Raw genomic sequence first — 19,942 nt, 5'->3', positions numbered from 1 at the left:
TTTATTTTTTTCAAAATTGTTGATACATGTTTAAATTTTGAGGCTTTTGACAAATGCTTTAGTTCAATATCAGTTGAATCAGATCAGTTGAATGGCTTTTTTTTATTATTTTAGTCAGTCATGTTTTGTTTGTCAGGAAGATTTTTATTTAGCAATTTCTAAAACATATTTGAAAAATAGTACTTTCCCAGAAAATTGATGTGGGTTTATTTTTATGTTGAGTATGTATACAAAGAAAAAAAAAAAAAAGACAAAGAAAAAGAAAATAAAGAAAAAGAAGAAGAGGAACCTAGGAATATTTACCTCACTTTCTAATACAAAGTTGGTATTTCCTATAATGGTTACAGATATGCCAATAAAAACATGTTTAATAGAAATTAATGAAAAGTATTGTAGCACCCAGTAAAGTCTTACAAAATATTTATTAGTGAAGAAATACAATACAAAAGATTTTAAAGGTCAGATCCTACAATGCTTTGCTGAGCAAGGTGGAAGTAAGAAAAGAATGCAGAATCTGACACTAGCTAATTTATTTCTCTTATGAGATGGATGTGTGATCTCTGTATTGCATTAGTCATTTAGGCCCAGATACTTAATGGCATAAAACTTAATAATAAATTTTCTTTTCAGTAACTGTCATTTAGCCCTTTATTATATATATATGTAATAAATAATTTGAAGTTTTCAGAAGACATGGAAAACTTCTTTGCTTAGCAAAAGTGCACAGCTTTCTTTGGGTGTTTGGCCTGCCTAAGGACAGCAAAAACAGGCCTTAGGGAAGATCTAAAAGAAAATCTATTAAGTGACCATGAGATCACACACTAATCCTACCCCTTAGGATAAAATCTAATCCTTTCTTTTCACTGAAGTGCTAAATTCCTCCTAGCCTGTCATCAGCACTTGCATAATTACTTTTTGCTTAGTTTTGTGTGTCTGTGTCTAAAAGAGACTCTGCAATATCAAGCTTAATATATCAATAGCCCCAAGTCCAGGCATCATATTTAACATCCTTTACTGTTTTATTGTTTTTTTTTCTTACACGTATCAATGACTTATTCTTTGTGAAGATGGTTTAACCCCTAATTTAACTCATTTTGTAAAATTATTATACTGTAACGTCTGCTTATGACATAATAATTACTTAATTAGTAGTATTAGGAATGTAATATTTTTATTGAAAACACATACGATAGAATACAAAACTAATTGACTTAATTTCAGTGGTTGTTTTCCATATCTGTCTGTAGCTTTCTGAAACTATTCTGACAAATTATTTTTACTTATGTAAAATTCTCACTGGAGAAGATACGAGATTTCTAGCCAGAAAAGTAAGAAAGAAAACATGGCACTTGTTAATTCCATATAGATTTAGTAATTTGCATATTTCAAGGTTCTAATTGTTAGAAAAGTTTGCAAAATTCTGTGTTTCTAGTATAGGATGACATTTATATCTTCTGATGAATTACATTCTAAAAGAATGCCTTCTTCTATGTATTAAAAACTACTTGAAAGCCACGTCTATGTAACAGATGCATACAATACACTGTTATTTCTGTGGAAACCCCTTTTATGAACTACCTTATAAAACTTTTGTTCAGAGATAACCCAGGGTACACTCTAAATATTTTATGCAGGTACAGTATGAAAAGGAGAACATTATTTTAAAAAGTGGTATTATATATGTGTTTTGTTTTGTGGGTTTTATTTTGGGGTCGTTTTGGTATTTGTTCTTTGGATTTTTGTAGGTTGGGTTTTTTTCGGGTTTTTTTGTGTTTGTTTTGTTTTGGGTTTTTGGTTTTTTTTTTTTTGGTAGCTGTTTTAATAAGGTACATATATTATTCAAATTTACGATATAAAGAATTTCTATCTGGTCAATAAGGCAAAGCTTCATCTTTTATGATTTTGCTGGCAGAATTAGTAAAGATTTATTGAGTGAGATCAGAAAGATTCAGTAAGACTAGAATTGAATTGATTTAGCCCTGTAGTCTCAAATCTTTTTGCTGAATATATAGTATGTGCATTCCTCTGATTCAAAGACTTCGGTTGCTACATATTCTACTAGATAATTTCTGATTGTTAGTTGTTCTTTCAGCTGCTTATTTTTCAGGCCGATCTGAAAGTCTCTAACCAGAGACAAACAAAACAGTCCAAGAGTTAATTTTTCCTCTGTTAAACAGGAATAATTTTTAAAATGTTAACTAATATAATTCACCAATATAAATGATTGAGAAAAAAGTGATGGGTGAAAAACAATTCAGGCCTTTCCACAGTATTACAAATACCTGGATTAATTCTCACTTTTTTTTTTTTTTTTTTTAATCTATGTATGCTGTTTAATGTTTTTGTAGCTGAAAAAATTTATATGAAAGATACCTATATTAAAAATAAAGAAAAATATCAGAATATGTGATGTAACACTTAATTTCAACTGAAATTTCAGGTATGCAGACATCAAATCCTGTCCTCCACATATCACAGCCATCAGCTCAATATGTAAATTGAACAAATATGACACTAAAATATTTTACAAATAAAATACTGATAGTAATATCAGGCTTTCTCAGGTAGACATTAAAAACTAATCAGCAAAAGGATACAATAACTATAGATTACTTGTATGTCCATGTCATGTTTTTCTGATTTTTTAAAAATTATTGCACCAAAACCATGCAAATCTGAGCTCAAAAATATGTGTACACAACATATTAATAATGAAAGTGGGATCAGTTGTTAGACCTACTGGAACTAATGTTCAGATCTTCAGAAAAAAAAATACAAAAAATATCTGTTTACACGAAGACTCAAATAGAAATCTTAACCAAAATCAGTGTTATTAACACTAATATTAATTTGGACCATGTACCCCTTTAAAATCATACTTTCTTTTTAAAATTTGCAATCTGTATGATAATATTCACTTCCTGTCTTAAACCACTGGGAGTATTGCTGTGAAAGTTGAACAGTTACACATTTCAGTGGCAGAAGTGATGTTTGAATGCAGCTTTTATTAGCTTCCTAAGTGCCCAGTGCTGTTCCCATTGGCAGTGCTCCCATTGATTTCAATCAGGGCAGGAACGGGCCCTAATTTTGTAAGGCACTTTAGGATCCTTTGGGAAGAAAGGTGTTAGAAGAATACAAGCCATAATTATCAATTAGTTGTCGACAAAGCACTCTCACGAATATCTCCCATGGTCACAGAACATCATATCTTAATTTAATATTTCAGTTTGCTGTAGCAATTTTAATGCTGCTACTGGATTATTATTTGTCCAGGCTCTGGGACATTTTGTGACACCATAATTTCCAAATTTGACATGAAGAATTTTGATGCCTGCATAATGGGGGAAAAAAAAAACAAAAACAAAAACTAAAACAAAAACAAAAACAAAACAAAAAAAACCAAAACAAAACAAAAAAAACCAAAACAAAACAAAAAAAAAAGCCAACCAAAGCGATTTTTCCAAGATTAGATAAAATAAGACAGACCAAAATACCTGTCTCTCTTCTGACTGCACTGCCCTAACTACAGCCAAAATATCTTTTCTATGTGAGAATCTGACATCAAGGGTTGAAAAGCTGTACATATCTAAAAAGATACTTGCAAGTTTAAGTTTTAGCAATATTCTAAGTATGAAATACTGTTTATGTTTAAATACTGTAGGTTCTGTATGTTTTTACTTTTTCATCTTTTCATTTAGACAGTTAAACTGAAATCCTTGATTTCACTTCTGGTAACAAAAATTACTTGCTGTAAGAGTCTCTGCCCTGAGAATAACTGCTTGCTTCTCAGTATTAATAAGCATCCTTGACAATTTTAATCTTTTCAGTATTTAAAATGCATATATATAAAAATTGACCGTAGTCTCAAATCACGAACTCACTAAAATGAGTTCCATTTAACCACTGTGGTCATTTAACTTGTTTTAATACGGAGAGGTCCTAGGCCTCTTAGCAATTGTTCACTCACCTCCTAAAAACCCTGTGAGTCCCAAAAATAGATATAACCTGATTTTTTCTGAGCTTAATGAAAACAACAACAACAACAACAACAATAAAAACAACTATTCTTATTGAAGCATTTGAATGACAGCTATTTAACATCTTTATAATTCATTCCAATCCTGCAATCTCTATTCAAATAAATAAAAAAACCAACCCTGTTTTAGAAAACAAGATGAAATGAAGACATTCAGAACCTATAGCTACTTATATATATAGTTTAACAGTGCAAATATAATAAATAAAAATATTCATTAACGCTCCTACCACCTTTCTGCCATTAGGCTTAAACATTATTATCAGTAACTTTTTCAAGCCAGTAACATCCAACTGAAAACAAAAAGTAAGCATTTCAGAAACTGAACTGGTTTTAGGTTTGAAAGTCCTCAGGCCTTTTCAAACATATCAAAATGCAAATGCTCTCTGATACACACACCTAATTTTATATTTTCTACAAGAGTAAATTCAGAAAAGACCTTTTCATAGGAAGAAAATACTTTTGCAAGAGCAATCATAATCCTAACGTGTTCAGAAACACTTCCTTCTCCATTAGACAAACCAGAACACAGATTAAGTATTGGCATAGGTCTGTATATGTCAGACATATATTTAAATTCCAAATTCCAAACATAAAAGTATACCGCACAAAAATTTCTGATGGAACCTGATGGGACAACTCACATAAATAAAATTTTCACATATGGAAGTAGTCAGAGAATCAAAATCTACTTTGGAAATTTTGTGTTCATTGCTGTTTTAAATGTTTTTCTGTTTGGGCTGTGAAGCAATGCTGAGTTTTGATGAAGTGAACATTTGTGAGACCTTACATTGACACACAGACCTGGAGATAAGGGTACCTAAGTCTAAGATAAACATAATAGAAAACAGATTCACTATGTAACTGTAAATTGAAATTACATAGTACTGATCAGACCAAAGATGGGAATTTGCTGGTATTTCACTATAGATGATAATACAGAGCAGTAAATCATTCTCAAACTTTTAAACAGCAAATGAGGCAAAAATAGTACATACTTTAACATTAAAGAAAAATAAATCTGAATTATTTGGACAATTGCTCATAAGATAAATAATACGAAGATAGACTGATAAGATGGGGATTTTCTTCCTGAATAATTAAAGCTCTGATCCTAACTAAATCTGACAAAAACTTCTTAGTAATCCAAGAAGTCTTAAGAAATATTTAATTACAGATAACATTCATCATATAAAATATACTGAAAATGATATACAAATTGATTGTATAAGATTATGTGTAGATGAAAAAATATTACCCATCATAAATACATTCAATTATATCTCTAAAAACTGGTGAATTTAGAATCATTATCTTAATCATTTCTCATATTTTTAGAAAAAACTTTTTGCAAGAGTAATAACTTTTTATTCTTTAGGAAAAAGTATTCTTAAGGAAGAATTAATGTACATGTTAGTACAATATGTATTAGTAGACTCTTACCATTAAAAATTATTAAGTAATATATTACATGGAAAAACTAACAGATTCTACTATCGAGCATGATATTATGGCACATTGCCAGTTATTTTTTGGAAGTTATTACTTGTCAGGACAAAAAGTTAAAAATAAACACGTCAAACCAATCAGAAATTGTCAATAAGGAGATGACTTAATTTATGACTTAAATTACTCTGCTGGAAAGCTTCATTATATAAGCACTGTCTAATTGTATGACAAATCCTCTCTTTGAGACAAGGTGCATTTAAAAAAATTAACCGTAAAAAAAAAAAAATCTGAAATGTGTGGTGCCCCAGACATGTACATATAAATGCATGTTTATACAAGTATGTATTTGTGTTACAACTTTACACAAATGATGTTATAGGTAGAATTTTTTTAAAAATTCCTACCTAAAACATAATTTCCTTTGACAACGATGAGGATTTTGCTTAAGGTGTTACACCTGCTACAAAAAAGCTACAAAACCAAACACACCACTCCTTCACAATGTGAGAATGGAGAGAGGAGAGAAGAAATGTAGACCATGTGATTCTCCTTAGAAAATCAATAGCTATTTAGAAGAGTACAATATTTTTTTTTAAAAGAAATAAACACACTGAAGAACAATAGCTTAGATCCCTTTGCACACAACCGTGCTCTGTACTTAAAATAATAAGCAGCCTTCAAAGCAAAGGCAGGCAGTTTGATTCAGTAATGTGTAGGGGAAAAAGAATAACAAAGAAACATAAAATTAAAAAAAATAAAAAATGTGTAACTGTTAACTCTCCTTCAAACAGTTAGAATGTTTTTAAACATTAATATTATAAACTTGAAGAACCCATCAATATACAGCATTTAAAATAATTTCCACCACCAGAATTGACTATATTGCATGATATGTTTGGAAGGCAAAAATCCACCCTTAAAAGACCAACCATAATTTAATCACTGAAAAAATAAAACCACCTTAAGAAACAGCCAAAGCTTTAACTGATAGAGATGTTATAACCAGCTGAGATTTGAAATACCTTTGTAGCAGAGATTTTTCTTATGCATTGTACGCTAATAAACAGTCTCTAACAGGAAGAGGAAATTAAAAAACAGAGTATAAAGACATTACATGCTTCCAAAAAAGTAAAATCAATGGAAAATGTTCAGTCACTTCAAAACCACAAAATATACTGATCAGGCAATTTTTCCTGTGATGTACCTTTCATCATCACTAAAAGAAGATATTTATACTTGGGAATAAATGATACAGCAGAATATTAATTCTTTGAAAGTGGTTCAAGTTATTTGATGTTAGTGTAAGTATTTCTTACAAATTTGAAAACAGAAAAATGTACATAATCTTGACTTTTGAGCTTAATGTGAGGCATATTGTCATCTAGATATTTTGGTTTGTTATAAGTTACTAGATGCTGCCTAACTGAATGTGCAGCACTGCACATAACTACACATAAACTCTTGTAACCACATTATTACATCACATATAAAGAAATGTATATATGGTTTAAAAAAAAGGAGAAAACCGCTCAAAATTGGATAATTAATAAACATTAGATAAACTTGATGACATATTCAATTCAACTTAGCAAACTGCCAACCTGAATATGCTTTTAAAATGTTTAATTTTCCATCTTTCAAAAAGAATTTACAATGATAAAATTGTATCATGGCTGAAGAGCACCAATGCTGAGAATAACCCTGCTTTAATTTTCAGCAGAAAGCAACTGCCACTGGGACTAACAGCTTTACTATAGTTGTAACTAAAAAACTGATTAGCTCACCTAAGTTCAGCATCTAGAAAAAGAAAAAAATCTTTGTCATTACTTATAATAATTAATTGCATAATTAAACACCATTATGAATTCAATATTTTAAAATTAAACTCAGATATCTAAAAGAGAGACCTTTCTTAGAACTCTTGTCTTTGTCAAAAATAAATTTGTTATGTGTCCATTTATCCATTTGACTGGAAAAATTAATTTCTATGGTAGTAAATTTACAGAAAGTCAATTTCAGGCCAGTTTTGCCATGTGGTATTATATCAAATGTAAAAGGTAGAAGGCTTAAAATACTGGAATATTAATGCCTTCAAGCCACATTCAGACACATGAAAACTGGATTTGAGCCCAAACCTTAGCCCCTAGCAACCCCTACCCAAAATTTATATTACTATATTAGAAAAGTTGAAGCATTGTAGGACCGGACTGACTTTTTGGTGATTACATGGATATAGCATTTGTCTCCTACACATGCTCTATGAAGAACTTTTGTTTCATTCCAAATCTAAAAGCTCTCACAACTCACATGGAAATATTTTTACATCACAGTAAAGACAATTTTAATTAAAGAAATAAAGGTAAATATAAGTGTAGGTGTACATATATATATATATATGTATATTTATATATGTGTACACATACACTTTCATATATACATATACACATACATGTTTATTTTTTAAAGTACAGATGATAAAAAAATACAGATGGTTAAAATAATAATCTAGTTAGTAATAAAACACTGTTTTCAGAAATTAAAAAACAAGACTTGACTTTTACCTTTAAAGTTTGAAGAATTTAACTCAGTGCTTTTGCTCTAAGTATTTTTGAATTAAGTTGATAAGACGTCTGACAAAAGCAACCTCATACTTTGTCCCCTTCCTCAAATATAAACTTTTTGCCACAGAATTGGTACAAAATTACCAAATGTGTTAATGATCTAGTGTTCATAAAATCAGATATACTGTTGAAATAACGAGAAAAAAAATATTTTATTACATGAAATAATTCAAATTCACAATTATTATTTCAACTTTTTATCTTATCCCAGTCTGGACATTTTTGGAAAAAAACCCCAGAATTATCTCATAATATACAAATAGTAATCTTGTGTCCAGCCAGGAAAAAAAAAAAAAAACAAAAACATTTATGTTTGACATGGTCTATAGCTTTCTGCAAAATTTTAAAAACTTGCAAATATAAGTCTGCAAAATTGCAGCAGAAGTAGTTGCATCTTCCATGGCAAAAACACCACAAAGGGAACAATTTTTATGAATAGGTATTTAACCTAATTCCAGGTTTTGGGACCAAGTCCCCAAAATTAAATAGAGGTATGTTGTCTGTTCATATGGTTCATCATTCTGAAGAGCCACATGTATATCTGTGGGTGTAAACTGTACTTCCCATAAAATCAGGACAACATGGGTCCAAGATAAACTTTGCAGTGCCATATTACATCAGTGTTCAGTTAATTTGTCCGCAGATTGGAAATAGATGTGATTCATTTTGGAGATACATAGCAGAACTACTAATGTTTATAATTACTGTATCCAAATTTTTCACTGTACAAAACAGAAATACTAAGAGAATGACTTATTTCAATCACAAAAAGCCAGACTCACAAGAGCAAGGGAAATGTTTTGCAAGTTCCTCAAATCAATGGAATCCAGTTGTGTACTTACACAACTGGAAGCAAAATTTGGCCCATTAGCCGTAAGTTAAATAGCTAATTTGATAACCATTTAATTACAAACTTCATTACACTTTATTTCTTTGTATATTCAATTAACTAGACGCCTCTTGCTCCTAGGACCTAAATATGTCTTTTCTTCTGTCCTATCTCTGTTCTGTTCAGTGTTTTAAGAATAAACTATTATTCTAAAGCATAACTGTGCTTAGCATTTCTGGAGTATCATCATACTGCTAGATATTCTAAAATGTAGCTGAATAGTGAACAGAAAAAGAAACAAATTGCAGAGACTTGTAATATTAGGATACTATTTATACATAAATGGAAAAACACAAATACATAAGACAGTATTGCTGGACTGTAAGGAGATCTGTGTGCTCTCTTCAGCAAAACACATTGTAAACCTTAGAAGGGTTGGGAAAAACAAATAGTGTGGCTGCCCATTCAGAGTGCTGCTATCCCGCCCACTTCTCTCACAGAAACTCCTCACTCCTCTACTCCTCCATCCTCTTGTCATTTCTTAGCTTGAGGTCCTACATTTTCCAGGGTAAGTGGTTGCTGCAGAATAGAGGTACAAGTTCCCTACAATCAAATAATCAATAGAAATGTGATGACTGTTTGAAGGCTGACAGCTATGGAATTGTGTCTGCCATTCACTCTCTCTTCTCTCTCCATTTTTCTTGTTTAATGCCAGTAGTGCCAATAGCATTCTCAGTTCTGCATAAGACAGCAAAAGATTTCAGCCTCCTTCTCTGGTTTGGAGACGCTGTAATTCAGTATGCCAGTCTTTAACCTAATGAAAGGCTATTCAGGTTCCCTGGAGACACTGAGCAATATAAAGAACCTGCCCTCTAAAAATGAAGGAGCTCTTGTTTACCCTGTCCTTCAGGATGTAGTGCCTTAATGGACTCTGCCCCCTGAGAGGGAACCATATGCATTAAACAGACTCTTAAGTTTCTGTAAGAAACAACATGCTGGTCAGACATTTTAGCTCCAGCTAAATAGAGATCTAAACAACCTACAAAAACAGGATCTTGCCTTCATATTTTCTAAGAACCACAATTAGCTATTCCTGCCTTTCCAGATTATCTTCTACATTGTGTTTACCATGGGTCATAAGCGCATTTTTATGCTCTTTTACCATTTAAAAAAAATTACTTTCATAATTAAATTTTTACATGATACGAGAAAAGATACCACTATATCTGCTTTCTTAAAAGGAATACCCCTAAGAAATACCTACAAGCTTTATAATTAAGGTTAAAACATAGGAAAACATTTAGAAATTAAATACTGCAATATATAGAATCAACTGAACATGTTTTCACAACCTTAAGTGACCATTAAAATCCTGGATGGTAAAGATAGACATACATATTAAAAAAAAAAAAGGTGCAAGAATGTGGGCTCTAGAACTACCAAAGTGGAAGCTGCATTTTTGTCAGACTTTTAACTGATGAGAGGACTGACATAACATCTGGTGTTTGAAACAGTGTGTAGGAATGTCTAGAAATTACGGGCTATATCTTCTGGGATTAACCACTTGAAATTCAGCTCATTTTGTTAAAGATGAGAGTAAAATGTGAAATATAGGAGGGAAGGGAAGGGAAGGGAAGGGAAGGGAAGGGAAGGGAAGGGAAGGGAAGGGAAGGGAAGGGAAGGGAAGGGAAGGGAAGGGAAGGGAAGGGAAGGGAAGGGAAGGGAAGGGAAGGGACTCTCTCACTTGTTTTGTTTCCAATAATTACATTAATTACATTGAGAAACTAGGATTCTCTTCCTTTTTTTTTTTTTGCTCATCACAGAATTTCATGCTCTTATGCAGTTTTGAAATAAAATGTGAGGCCACACAAATGATTCAGTAAGCTCAACATTACTTGTCAAAACACAAAAAGAAAGAAAGGAGGCGAATATCACTTTAATAACCAACCTAAACCAGTCTGATAACCAACCTAAAATAATATTCAGAATTGTAAAAATAGGGTGGATTTTTCTTCAAACAAATTATTTTACCTCTTATCCTCTTTTTGAATCAGAAGCACATCTCCCTTTGCCAGCTTCTATTCCCATCTACTTTTTCTTACAATAATGATCCACAGTTGATACCTCATTTTAGCCACCAAGTGGGAACTCCAGCTTCCACTGAAGGACTCATTCACAAATAGCCCTTTCAGATATGTTTCAGGATGATTACTGACTGAAGAATATTATTTTTCATTCTGTATTTTTTCCCAAGTGTTTATCTTCAGGAACGCACTTTCTGTAGGTAATTGATGTCATTTAATCTTTTTCTCAGTAACACAAGCGATAACGTGTTTTTCTACCGAAGGTGAGTTGTCAAAAAGATTTAAATTAATTGTTCTGGTTATAGTGTAAATCATAAGAAAAATCCTTCATTAGCAGTTATTAAAGGCATGTAGAACACATGGAATCAGCAGTATTATCGACCTCAGAAATGGCAGTGTCAGAATGCAAGCATAAACAGAATGTCAAGGGATTTCTTTCAGCTATTTCTTACAAATCCAAGCAATTCCTGCTCATTTACTCATTTGTGGATGCTGCCTCTTTGTGGCAGAATGCCATGCAAAATGTACCTTTCACACTAAGGACCTCATCCTATGTTTGTACTGACACCTATGCAAACTCATAAACATGAGTTTAGAATCACACAGCAAAGATATATATACACATGAACAGACACAAAGTTTACAGGAGCTTCTCCTTCAATCCTTTCTGAGCTAGCCTTTCTCTGGCAAAGTCAGTGAGGCTGAAAATTTTCTTACTTATACTCATTTAACAACAGCATGCCTCTACTGAGCTTAAATGGAAGAAGAACCAGGCCACTGGTTTCAGTAATAGTTATAAAGGCAGCAATTCAAAGTTAGGGCTCCAAAACTGCACCTCAGGCAGCCACACACACATCTCTCACTGGTGTCAATGGGAAGTCTGCAGGGGATGGAGAGCAGTGAACAGAATAGCCATTTGTTATGTCTCTTGTGACAAAAGAACACTCCTCAACTCTGCATTTCAAACTGAGATAACACTCCACTTACTAAACTGTCCAAGCTAAATACAGTCATGCTTGTTTTTTGTTGGTTTTTTTTCTTTGCTTTTTCTCAGTGTGGGTGGCATAGAGGGAAGAACACACGCCAAGAAAACATTTTTCTTGAATTCGAACAGACCGGTTATACAGCTTTGTTTTTGTAGAAAGTGACAGATTGTACATGGGTAGGAAAATCAGGATAGAACAGAACCCTTTGCAATAAATAATATACTAGTGAGCAACTCTGGAAACAATATTAAATATAATAACCTAATGAAGAAAGAAAACACATGTGAAGTATCACTTGCCCTGTTCCATATATTAAAGAACACCTCAGTAAGGAAACAAAACGCAAAAATAAAACTATCCTATTCAATATGTTGTTGAAACATATATACCTGTGTTGCTTTCTGACCCATGTCATATATACTGGTAATTACCACATGTCAGGTTTCAAAAACGGAGACCACATTATGCTTTGCCTAGAAACATTAGATCTTTTTGATAAGCCTTAATTGCTAATAAAGGGAATCCAACGTACAGATTATTTTGGCCAGAAATTTTAAAGTTCAGATACTCATAACTACAGGATCTTACATTTGAAATATTTACCAAGTGTTTATTCAGAAACTATTAAAAAAATCACATGTGCTGGGATACATTTGAGACATCAGTTGTCCCATCTTACAGTGATGCTGTGTTTATGAATATCCTTGCCATTGCCTGCTGCCCAAAGGGGTAAAGACATTTTATAAAGATGTGTACAGTCCATCATTTGGTCTTTCAGGATGCCAGTAAACATGTGGATCTGTACAAGTGCAATTGTACTCGACTAAACAATCATAAACTGGCTACAACAGTTGCAAAATCATTATATTTTGGTTAACTAATACAAAATTTTAAAAAAAAGGAAAAAAAATGAAAGCAATAAATCAAAAATGAAACTTTTTTTTACTGATAAAATGAATGTCTTCTACATGTCCCTCACTAGTTTGCCCAACCAGACTCCTGAGCAGGAGGTTGCTAAAAGATACATTTTTTTCAATAGAGAAACATTATTTTTTCCTATTGTGATCATATTTTATGTCTCAGATTGTCTGCTAAGATTTAGTCATAACTGGCATTATCTATGGAGATCTTAAAAGGTCCTTCTGATACTATATCAGATTTGGGAAAAAAGCTCTCACTGTAGTGCAATACTTTAAAGCAATCCACAGACTTTGGACCCCATCCTGGGAAAAAAAAAAAAAAAAAAAAAGAAACACTTAAACATTCCAGTATTTTTACTTGTAAGAAGAATTCTGCATCCTCTATCCTAATTTTTTGGGCTTTTGACTAACTTTGCTCAATGAGTGAGTCTCCAGAACTACACGCATTGGTAAAATTATTCATGTGCTTAAGTGCCTGCAGGATGAAGGCCTAAGCTGGGACTTCTTTCACGAATACAGATACTCAAGTGAGTTAAAAATTTGCAAGATTAGGCCCTAAAATAGTGAAGGAAAGAGAGATAAATGCTAATGTGCATATAAAAATAGGTGCTACAATAAAATATTTTTTTTAATATTTCATCAATAAGTTATTTTCACTAACCAGTTATGGATCATATACCTCTGCACTCTTTAATGATTTGTCCACATCTACAGTGATCCCTTTAAAGATCATAATATATATTTTTTTTTAATTCAAAAGTCCAGAAAGTATACAAACACATCCTTAAAAAAAGGAAACCTTGTATTAAAGTCGGGGTGTGCTAATCTCTCCATAAAAGCCATTTAGACTCACCCATGGCTAAAAGGGGAAAATGTGCGCCGTACTCTTCAACCAGAGAGAAAACTAAAATAAAGAATGTCTGTAAAAATAAATAATAATAAAAACCCCACAAAATAAAGAGAAAAAAAAGAAAAAAAAAAAGGAAGAAAGAAAAAAAAAGCAAAACAAAAGCACGACCTGACAAGAAACCAGGAAACCTCCTGCCACCTTCACCAAACCCACATGGATATCCGCACAATGCCAGTGTCGTGCCCATTTTACAAAATAGGTGGTTTCCGATTTCCAAACGCAGTAGCAGAGAAAAAAACCAAAACCAAACCAAACTGAACAGCACACCCTTTCAGAATCATTCCCCGAAGCTGAAAAGTCCTGTGCCAAGGCACTTCACCCTACAATAAAATGAATTAAAGGGGGGAAAAAAAGGGGGGGGGGGGGGGGCGAGGTGTGTGTGTGTAGGGAGGTCAGCATTTACGTTTCTTTGTTTTGCGTGTGGTTGTTAAACACAAATACTCTAGAGAAGGAGCTGCTGAGACTGGCGGGGGGCGAGGGGGCTGTTTCTCAGAACTGGCTGAATGTGGTCTGTTTTTCCAGCACTTCGAGGTAGTCCGGCTCTGCGTTTAGTTTTGCTTTTAGCTCCAGATACTCGTTCCTGTTGGGCTCTACATAGACAGTACTCGGGGGGCTGTAGAGCACCGTCTCCCGGAGCCTGGCGTCCCCCGGGCCCGGGTGCAAGTACTGGTGGGCACGCCTAAGGTCATAGTTGGGGGAGTAGGTGTAGGTGGCGGGGAGCTTGGGGTACTCGGGGAGGGTAGAGCCGGGTGTACCCAGCGTGGAGGGGGAGTGTTTGTCGGGCTCCAAAATGCCCCTGTAAAACCGGTCGGCGTCTTGCACCGGCGAGAGCAGCTCCTCCCGCGGCTCGATGGTGCTCACGCTGTACGCGGGGCTGCGCGCCGGCGCATCCTCCCCGCCGGGCGCTGGCGGCGGGGGCGGCGGCGGCGCGCCTCCCCCGGGTGGCAGGGGGTGGCTGCTGTAGGTCACCTTGAGCTCGTGAAGGTCTTTGTAATCCTCGCCCGAGTTGCCTTCCCGGGAGCGGTAGATCGGGTTTTTGCACATGTGGCCCAGGGGGTGCGGAATGTACTCGTAGACGTGGCCGGCGGGCGTCTTCACCTTGGGCAGCGCCGCGCCCCCACCGCCGCCGCTGCCGCCGCCGCGGTGGGGCGGGTGCTGCTGCAGGTGGGGGTGGTGGTGGTGGCCGCCTCCGCTGTACACGCTGTACTGCATGTTGAAGGAGCTCACGTCGGAGTTGTTGGCGCTGGCGTGGTCGCCCTGGCCCTTCTTGCGCCGCTTCATCACCAGGACGAAGAGCCCCGCGGCCACGAAGACGGACATGATGAAGACGAGCAGCAGGCTGAGGATCAGCACCGAGAGCGGCACCGAGGAGCTGCCGCCGCCGGCGCCGCCCGCGGGCGCGGAGCCGCCCGCCGCCGCCGTGCCGTTGAGGCGCACGGTGGAGGAGGAGGGGGTGGTCCTGGCTGGCAGCTGGCCCGGGGACGGCGTGGGCGTGGAGACGACGATGTCCGAGTAGTCGGGGCACAGCAGCTCCGCCCGGACGGCCCGCATGTCGCTCTGGGCAAACTTCTTGGGGGACTCACAGATAACCTGGTCCACCAGGACACCGGTGTTGAGCTGTTCCAGCCACAGCTTCATGCCCACCACGTCGCAGGTGCAGTCCCAGGGGTTCTCGTGCAGGTCGATCTGCAGCAGGGATTTCAGCTGGTCCAGCACCCCGCTCACTGGCAGGTAGGAGAAGTGGTTGCTCCGCAGGCTCAGCCTGTAGAGAGATAGACCAGAAAAAATGTTCCCTGGCAAAGACCTCAGCAGATTGTTGTTCAAAAACAAGAGCTGAAGGTTGGGGACAGATTCAAAGGTGCCTGCCTCTATCTCCCGGATGACGTTGTACTGCAGGAAGAGGTACTGCAGGCTTTGCAGCCCATAGAACAGCTCTGGGCTCAGCCGCTCGATCCGGTTCCCATTCAGGTACAGCCTTCGCAAATTAGTTAAATCCCCAAAAGCCCGGTCTTGAATGACCGAGATCCGGTTATTGCCCAGATGCAGCAAATCCAGCCCAGTGGCATCCACAAAATCTGCCCTGCGTACCAGCGCAATGTAGTTTTCCGTCAAATACATCTTCTTAGGATTATAGGGTTTGGGCTGCAGTTCAGAAATGCTCTCAATCTTCCTCTCTTGACAATTGACATTGAGGCCCAGGTCAGAAATCTGCAAGTTGCAAGTGCAGGCAGTGGGGCACTCCAAAGGCACCGGGGATTTGGTCTGGTAGGCAATGCTGGGGCCATAGTTGCTGTATCCCAGGTCTTTTGAGGGCAGGCGGGAGGTGGGGCGCACCCTTGTCTTGTTGGGCTGGCGAGTCCCTTTGGGAGGCTTCAAGGGAGATTTGTAAACAGCTGAAGAAGAAGTGGCCACAGAGTTGACTGAGGCCGGGGTAGTGTGGAAATACCCTGTAGTGCTCAATGGTGTCTGAGGTCTCATTTCATAATCAGAGATGAGCCTCCTGGGGCAAAGCTCCTGCTTAGAGACTTCATCCAAGTCTCGGCCATGTAAGCGGAAAGGGGTCTCACAAACCACATCTCCCACCAGAGCAGAGTATGAGATACTGTCCAGCCAATCCTTTAGAGCAATCAACTCACAAGAGCAATTCCAGGGGTTTTCCTCCAGCTGTAGCTCCACCACTTTATCCATGTGCTGCAGGAGGCCCACATAGGGCAACAGCTTCAGCCGGTTACCCCTCAGGTCCAGGTGAGTTAAGGGCACAAAACGGAAAAGGTTGTTGGGCAAACTGGAGAGGAGGTTATCATTGAGAATCAGCACCTGCAACAAATGCAGTTTGCTGAAGGCATTGGGTTCAATGACGCTAATATAATTATAATCGACCTGTAGGTATTCCAAACTCTCTAGCCCAAGGAAAGTGTCATCCCGTAAAAGTTCCAACTTGTTATTGTTCAAGTGCAGCCTCCTTAAACCTCTCAGACCATGAAAGGCCCCAGTTTCGATGTCTTGTATGTCATTGCTTCCCAGATGCAAAATTGAAGCCCCCGTGTAATTGACAAACTGGTTTGGGTACAGCCTGTTCAAAAGGTTCCCAGACAACAAGAGGTGGTAAACAGGGAACCTTGGTGGACTGATCTCAAAAAGGCTGATGATCCCTCTGTTTTCACAGCTCACTGTTAAGATGCTGTCCTTCTCCTCACAAGGACATGCATTATCACAGATTTCCCCATAATACTCGATGCTTTCTGCCCAGGAAAGGACTAGTGATGTTAAAGCAAATGCGATCGTCTGCAGCATCCAGATATGCATTTTTTTGTTGAGGTCCTGTTCCAAAGTTACTGTAGAGCAGCAAGCATACATTTTATTTCCTGTAAGGATAAGGAGAAGAAAAAAAGAAAGTAGCATAATAGAGTACCCCCATAACATTTGAAATGGAAACAAAGTTTATCTATGTCTTCAGTAGGGTAGAGAATGGACTGTTCACCAAACAAAAAATACCCACTCCTGTCACTTCTAATTCCCACACTTTTGAAAACTGGATGACATGCCTTGATTAAAGGGTTGATAGGCAACTCCTTGTGAGTCAAATGCCTGCAGTGTCTAAAAAGGTGAGGTCACAGTAGGAATTTTTCTGGTTCTGTTTGTGTGGGGCGAATTTCAATGCTTTGGATTTTCTTTTCACAACCAGCCCCATAAATATACATAAAATGGCTGTCAGTTCAGTTTCACGTTTCTAATTTAAGAGAAAAGGAACACCATTTTATGAGGTTTCCCACCTCCCCTATTACCCAGCTCTCTCTTCCCTTCAGAACCTCCCTGCTGAACCAGTGCACCAAGGTCTTCCCCTCCTTTTACCTTGATTTTTAACCGGTGGTGGAAATACCATGGTAGGAATCCAAGGAAAAATGCTCAGTGCTGAAAATGGCATCTTAATTCAACAGAGGGAATACTGACACATTCTCCACATCACACATTTCTTAAAACTCTTTTATGTTGGTGGTTTTTTTCCTAGCTATACATTTACAAAGCACACACCCACCCACACAGACATGCACACACGCGCACACGCACACATGCACACATGCGCGCACCCCCAGATGACTTTTGTGCAGGAATTCTTCTGTAATGACATTAAATACATTAACCTCCTACTTCAGTGCACTTAACAGCTCTCTTCACTTACGGAAATTTTGTATCTTTACAAAAGGAAATAATATTAATTGATATTTGATCCCCTCCCAAGTTATACACAATGTAACAGAGCTCATTTCAAGCAGAAGTCTCCCATTCTCTCTCACTCTCTCACACACACACATGCATACTCTCAAAAGAAATGTTTTAACCACTCACCCAAAATTTGTGAAAAATGTAAAACATGCAGGTCATCTTCGGAGTCTCATCCATATCTGACATAGCGCTTATTCCCAATGTTCTGCAAAACTAGCCTGGTAGGAGTGGAAAGATCTAAATAGGTCTCATGAAAATATCTCATTGCCAACACTCCAAACATCAGAGTTACTGATTATAAGCAGCGATGGCTGTCAGTGCTCTTCATCCTTTAGGGGAGAAGACATCCAGGCTGATTAAAAGCCGAGGAGGGTAGAAGGGAAACCCTACCATTGACCTACGTCAGTAATTTAATGCCCGAATTCCACCTAGCTGGAAACAAATCCATTCCTTTTATTTTGCCGTCTTTCTGACTCCTCGTGGCTTTCTTCTACTAGTCTAAAAGCAATATGAATAGGGAAAATAAATGCATTTTGCGTGTCAGTAGGGGAAGACTAATAAATCATCAGGCTTAAATGCTGGGATCTTGGAGCAGGCTTGCATTTTCTATCATCCACCTCAGAGCTCTAATCCTAATGACACAACTCTGGTTTGGAGGAACGCATCCTAAAAAACGAGAAGTCTCAGTACTGCAAGACATCTCCTGTGGCATCAGGTTCAAGGCTGCAAAACTAGCACTTGCAGCAAAGGCAATCATGCAGCAAGAAATCGGAAGTCTCCGTGAATCTCTCTCTAATTCTGACCAGACGTCAACTGGATCGGAATTACTCAAAGCAGAAAGGCTTCACTGCATAAAGGCAGCAGAAATCTTACTCAAAGGCATGTATCTAGCATATTTTTTCTCAGCTCGATCAGATCCATTCATCCATTAACCAACAGTTCTTCGGAGAAGAAAAAAAAAGCCCACAATGACAACCTATTGAAAACCTGCCCGGTCAGTGTTAAACTCCCAGGCATTTTACAACTTTAATTCAATTATGGTTAGTAAAGGAGGCAAATACAATTTTCCCTCCCTCTCCCTTTCCCCTTTCTCTGACAAAAAAAAGAAAAAGGCGGGGGATGGGAGGTAAAGAAAATAAAGTTGTAGTGGCTATATGCAAGGTTGCAATCCCGCCCTGGAAACCCCTCTGTGATGACTGTGTGCTGCTGTTCGCCAGCTCCCTACAGAGGTTCAGATTGGGGGGGGCGGGGGGTGGGGGCGACGGGGGGGAGGGGAGAAGAGGAAAGGGGTTGCATCGGGATTTTTCTTGCGTGTGTGGTTTTTTTTTTTTTTTTTCCCCGAAGAGTTCAACCCTTAGATTACCGCACTGCATATCCGGCTGGAAGCAGCTTTCAGTACCGCCGACAGCAGCAGCGAGCGAGCAGCCCCAGCCGGACACTGCCACCCAACTGAGCAGCACCCCGAGTTGGGAGAAATGGCTCTCGGGGGAGGGGGGCAAACGGCGGGGAACCGGGGGTGGAAAGCAACAGCGAGGAAAGACCCGGCGGGGAAGGGGCGGGGAGGGCGGGGGGGGAAACGAGGAAGGGAGGAAGAAAGGAGGGAAAGAGAACGAGAGAAAAGTCAACCCCGGTACTTACTTCGCCCGAAATCTCCAGGGCCCAAGCATGGTGGCAGCCCATGAAGATGCCGACCCGCTGCGCGGGCGCTGCGCGGAGCCGCCGGGGCGGCGGAGGCGAGGATGGCAGCGCCGGGGAGCTCGGTGCGGAGCGCGCACGGGCACCCCCCGCACGCAGGCGGCGCCGAGGCACAGCGCGCGCTCAGGGGCGCGCACACGCGGGCACACGCGCCGCACACTCGCGCTCACACAGGCGCGCGCGCGCGC

The 19,942-nt window shown here is 38.1% G+C and overlaps 1 protein-coding gene across 3 annotated transcripts; it reads right to left on the bottom strand.

The window, feature by feature from the left end:
- Positions 1-403: 403 nt before the first annotated feature.
- Positions 404-19,774, bottom strand: SLITRK5 (SLIT and NTRK like family member 5). Of its 3 annotated transcripts, XM_088159814.1 has the most exons (3): positions 19,698-19,772; positions 18,183-18,277; positions 404-17,200 (listed from the first exon to the last, which is right to left on the bottom strand). In XM_088159814.1, exon 3 carries the CDS (start codon positions 17,190-17,192, stop codon positions 14,325-14,327), a length of 2,868 nt encoding a protein of 955 aa, XP_088015940.1. In that variant the 5' UTR covers positions 17,193-17,200; positions 18,183-18,277; positions 19,698-19,772; the 3' UTR covers positions 404-14,324. The 3 variants fall into 3 exon arrangements, with proteins under 3 accessions (XP_088015940.1, XP_088015942.1, XP_088015941.1); XM_088159816.1 differs by lacking the exon at positions 18,183-18,277 and having other exon boundaries at positions 19,698-19,774; XM_088159815.1 differs by lacking the exon at positions 19,698-19,772 and having other exon boundaries at positions 18,183-19,277.
- Between the last annotated feature and the right edge of the window lie 168 nt (positions 19,775-19,942).

This window comes from Sturnus vulgaris, chromosome 2, assembly GCF_052056855.1.
Source record: "Sturnus vulgaris isolate bStuVul1 chromosome 2, bStuVul1.hap1, whole genome shotgun sequence".
Lineage (NCBI taxonomy): Eukaryota > Metazoa > Chordata > Aves > Passeriformes > Sturnidae > Sturnus > Sturnus vulgaris.
This window is presented reverse-complemented; position numbering and strand designations above follow the sequence as displayed.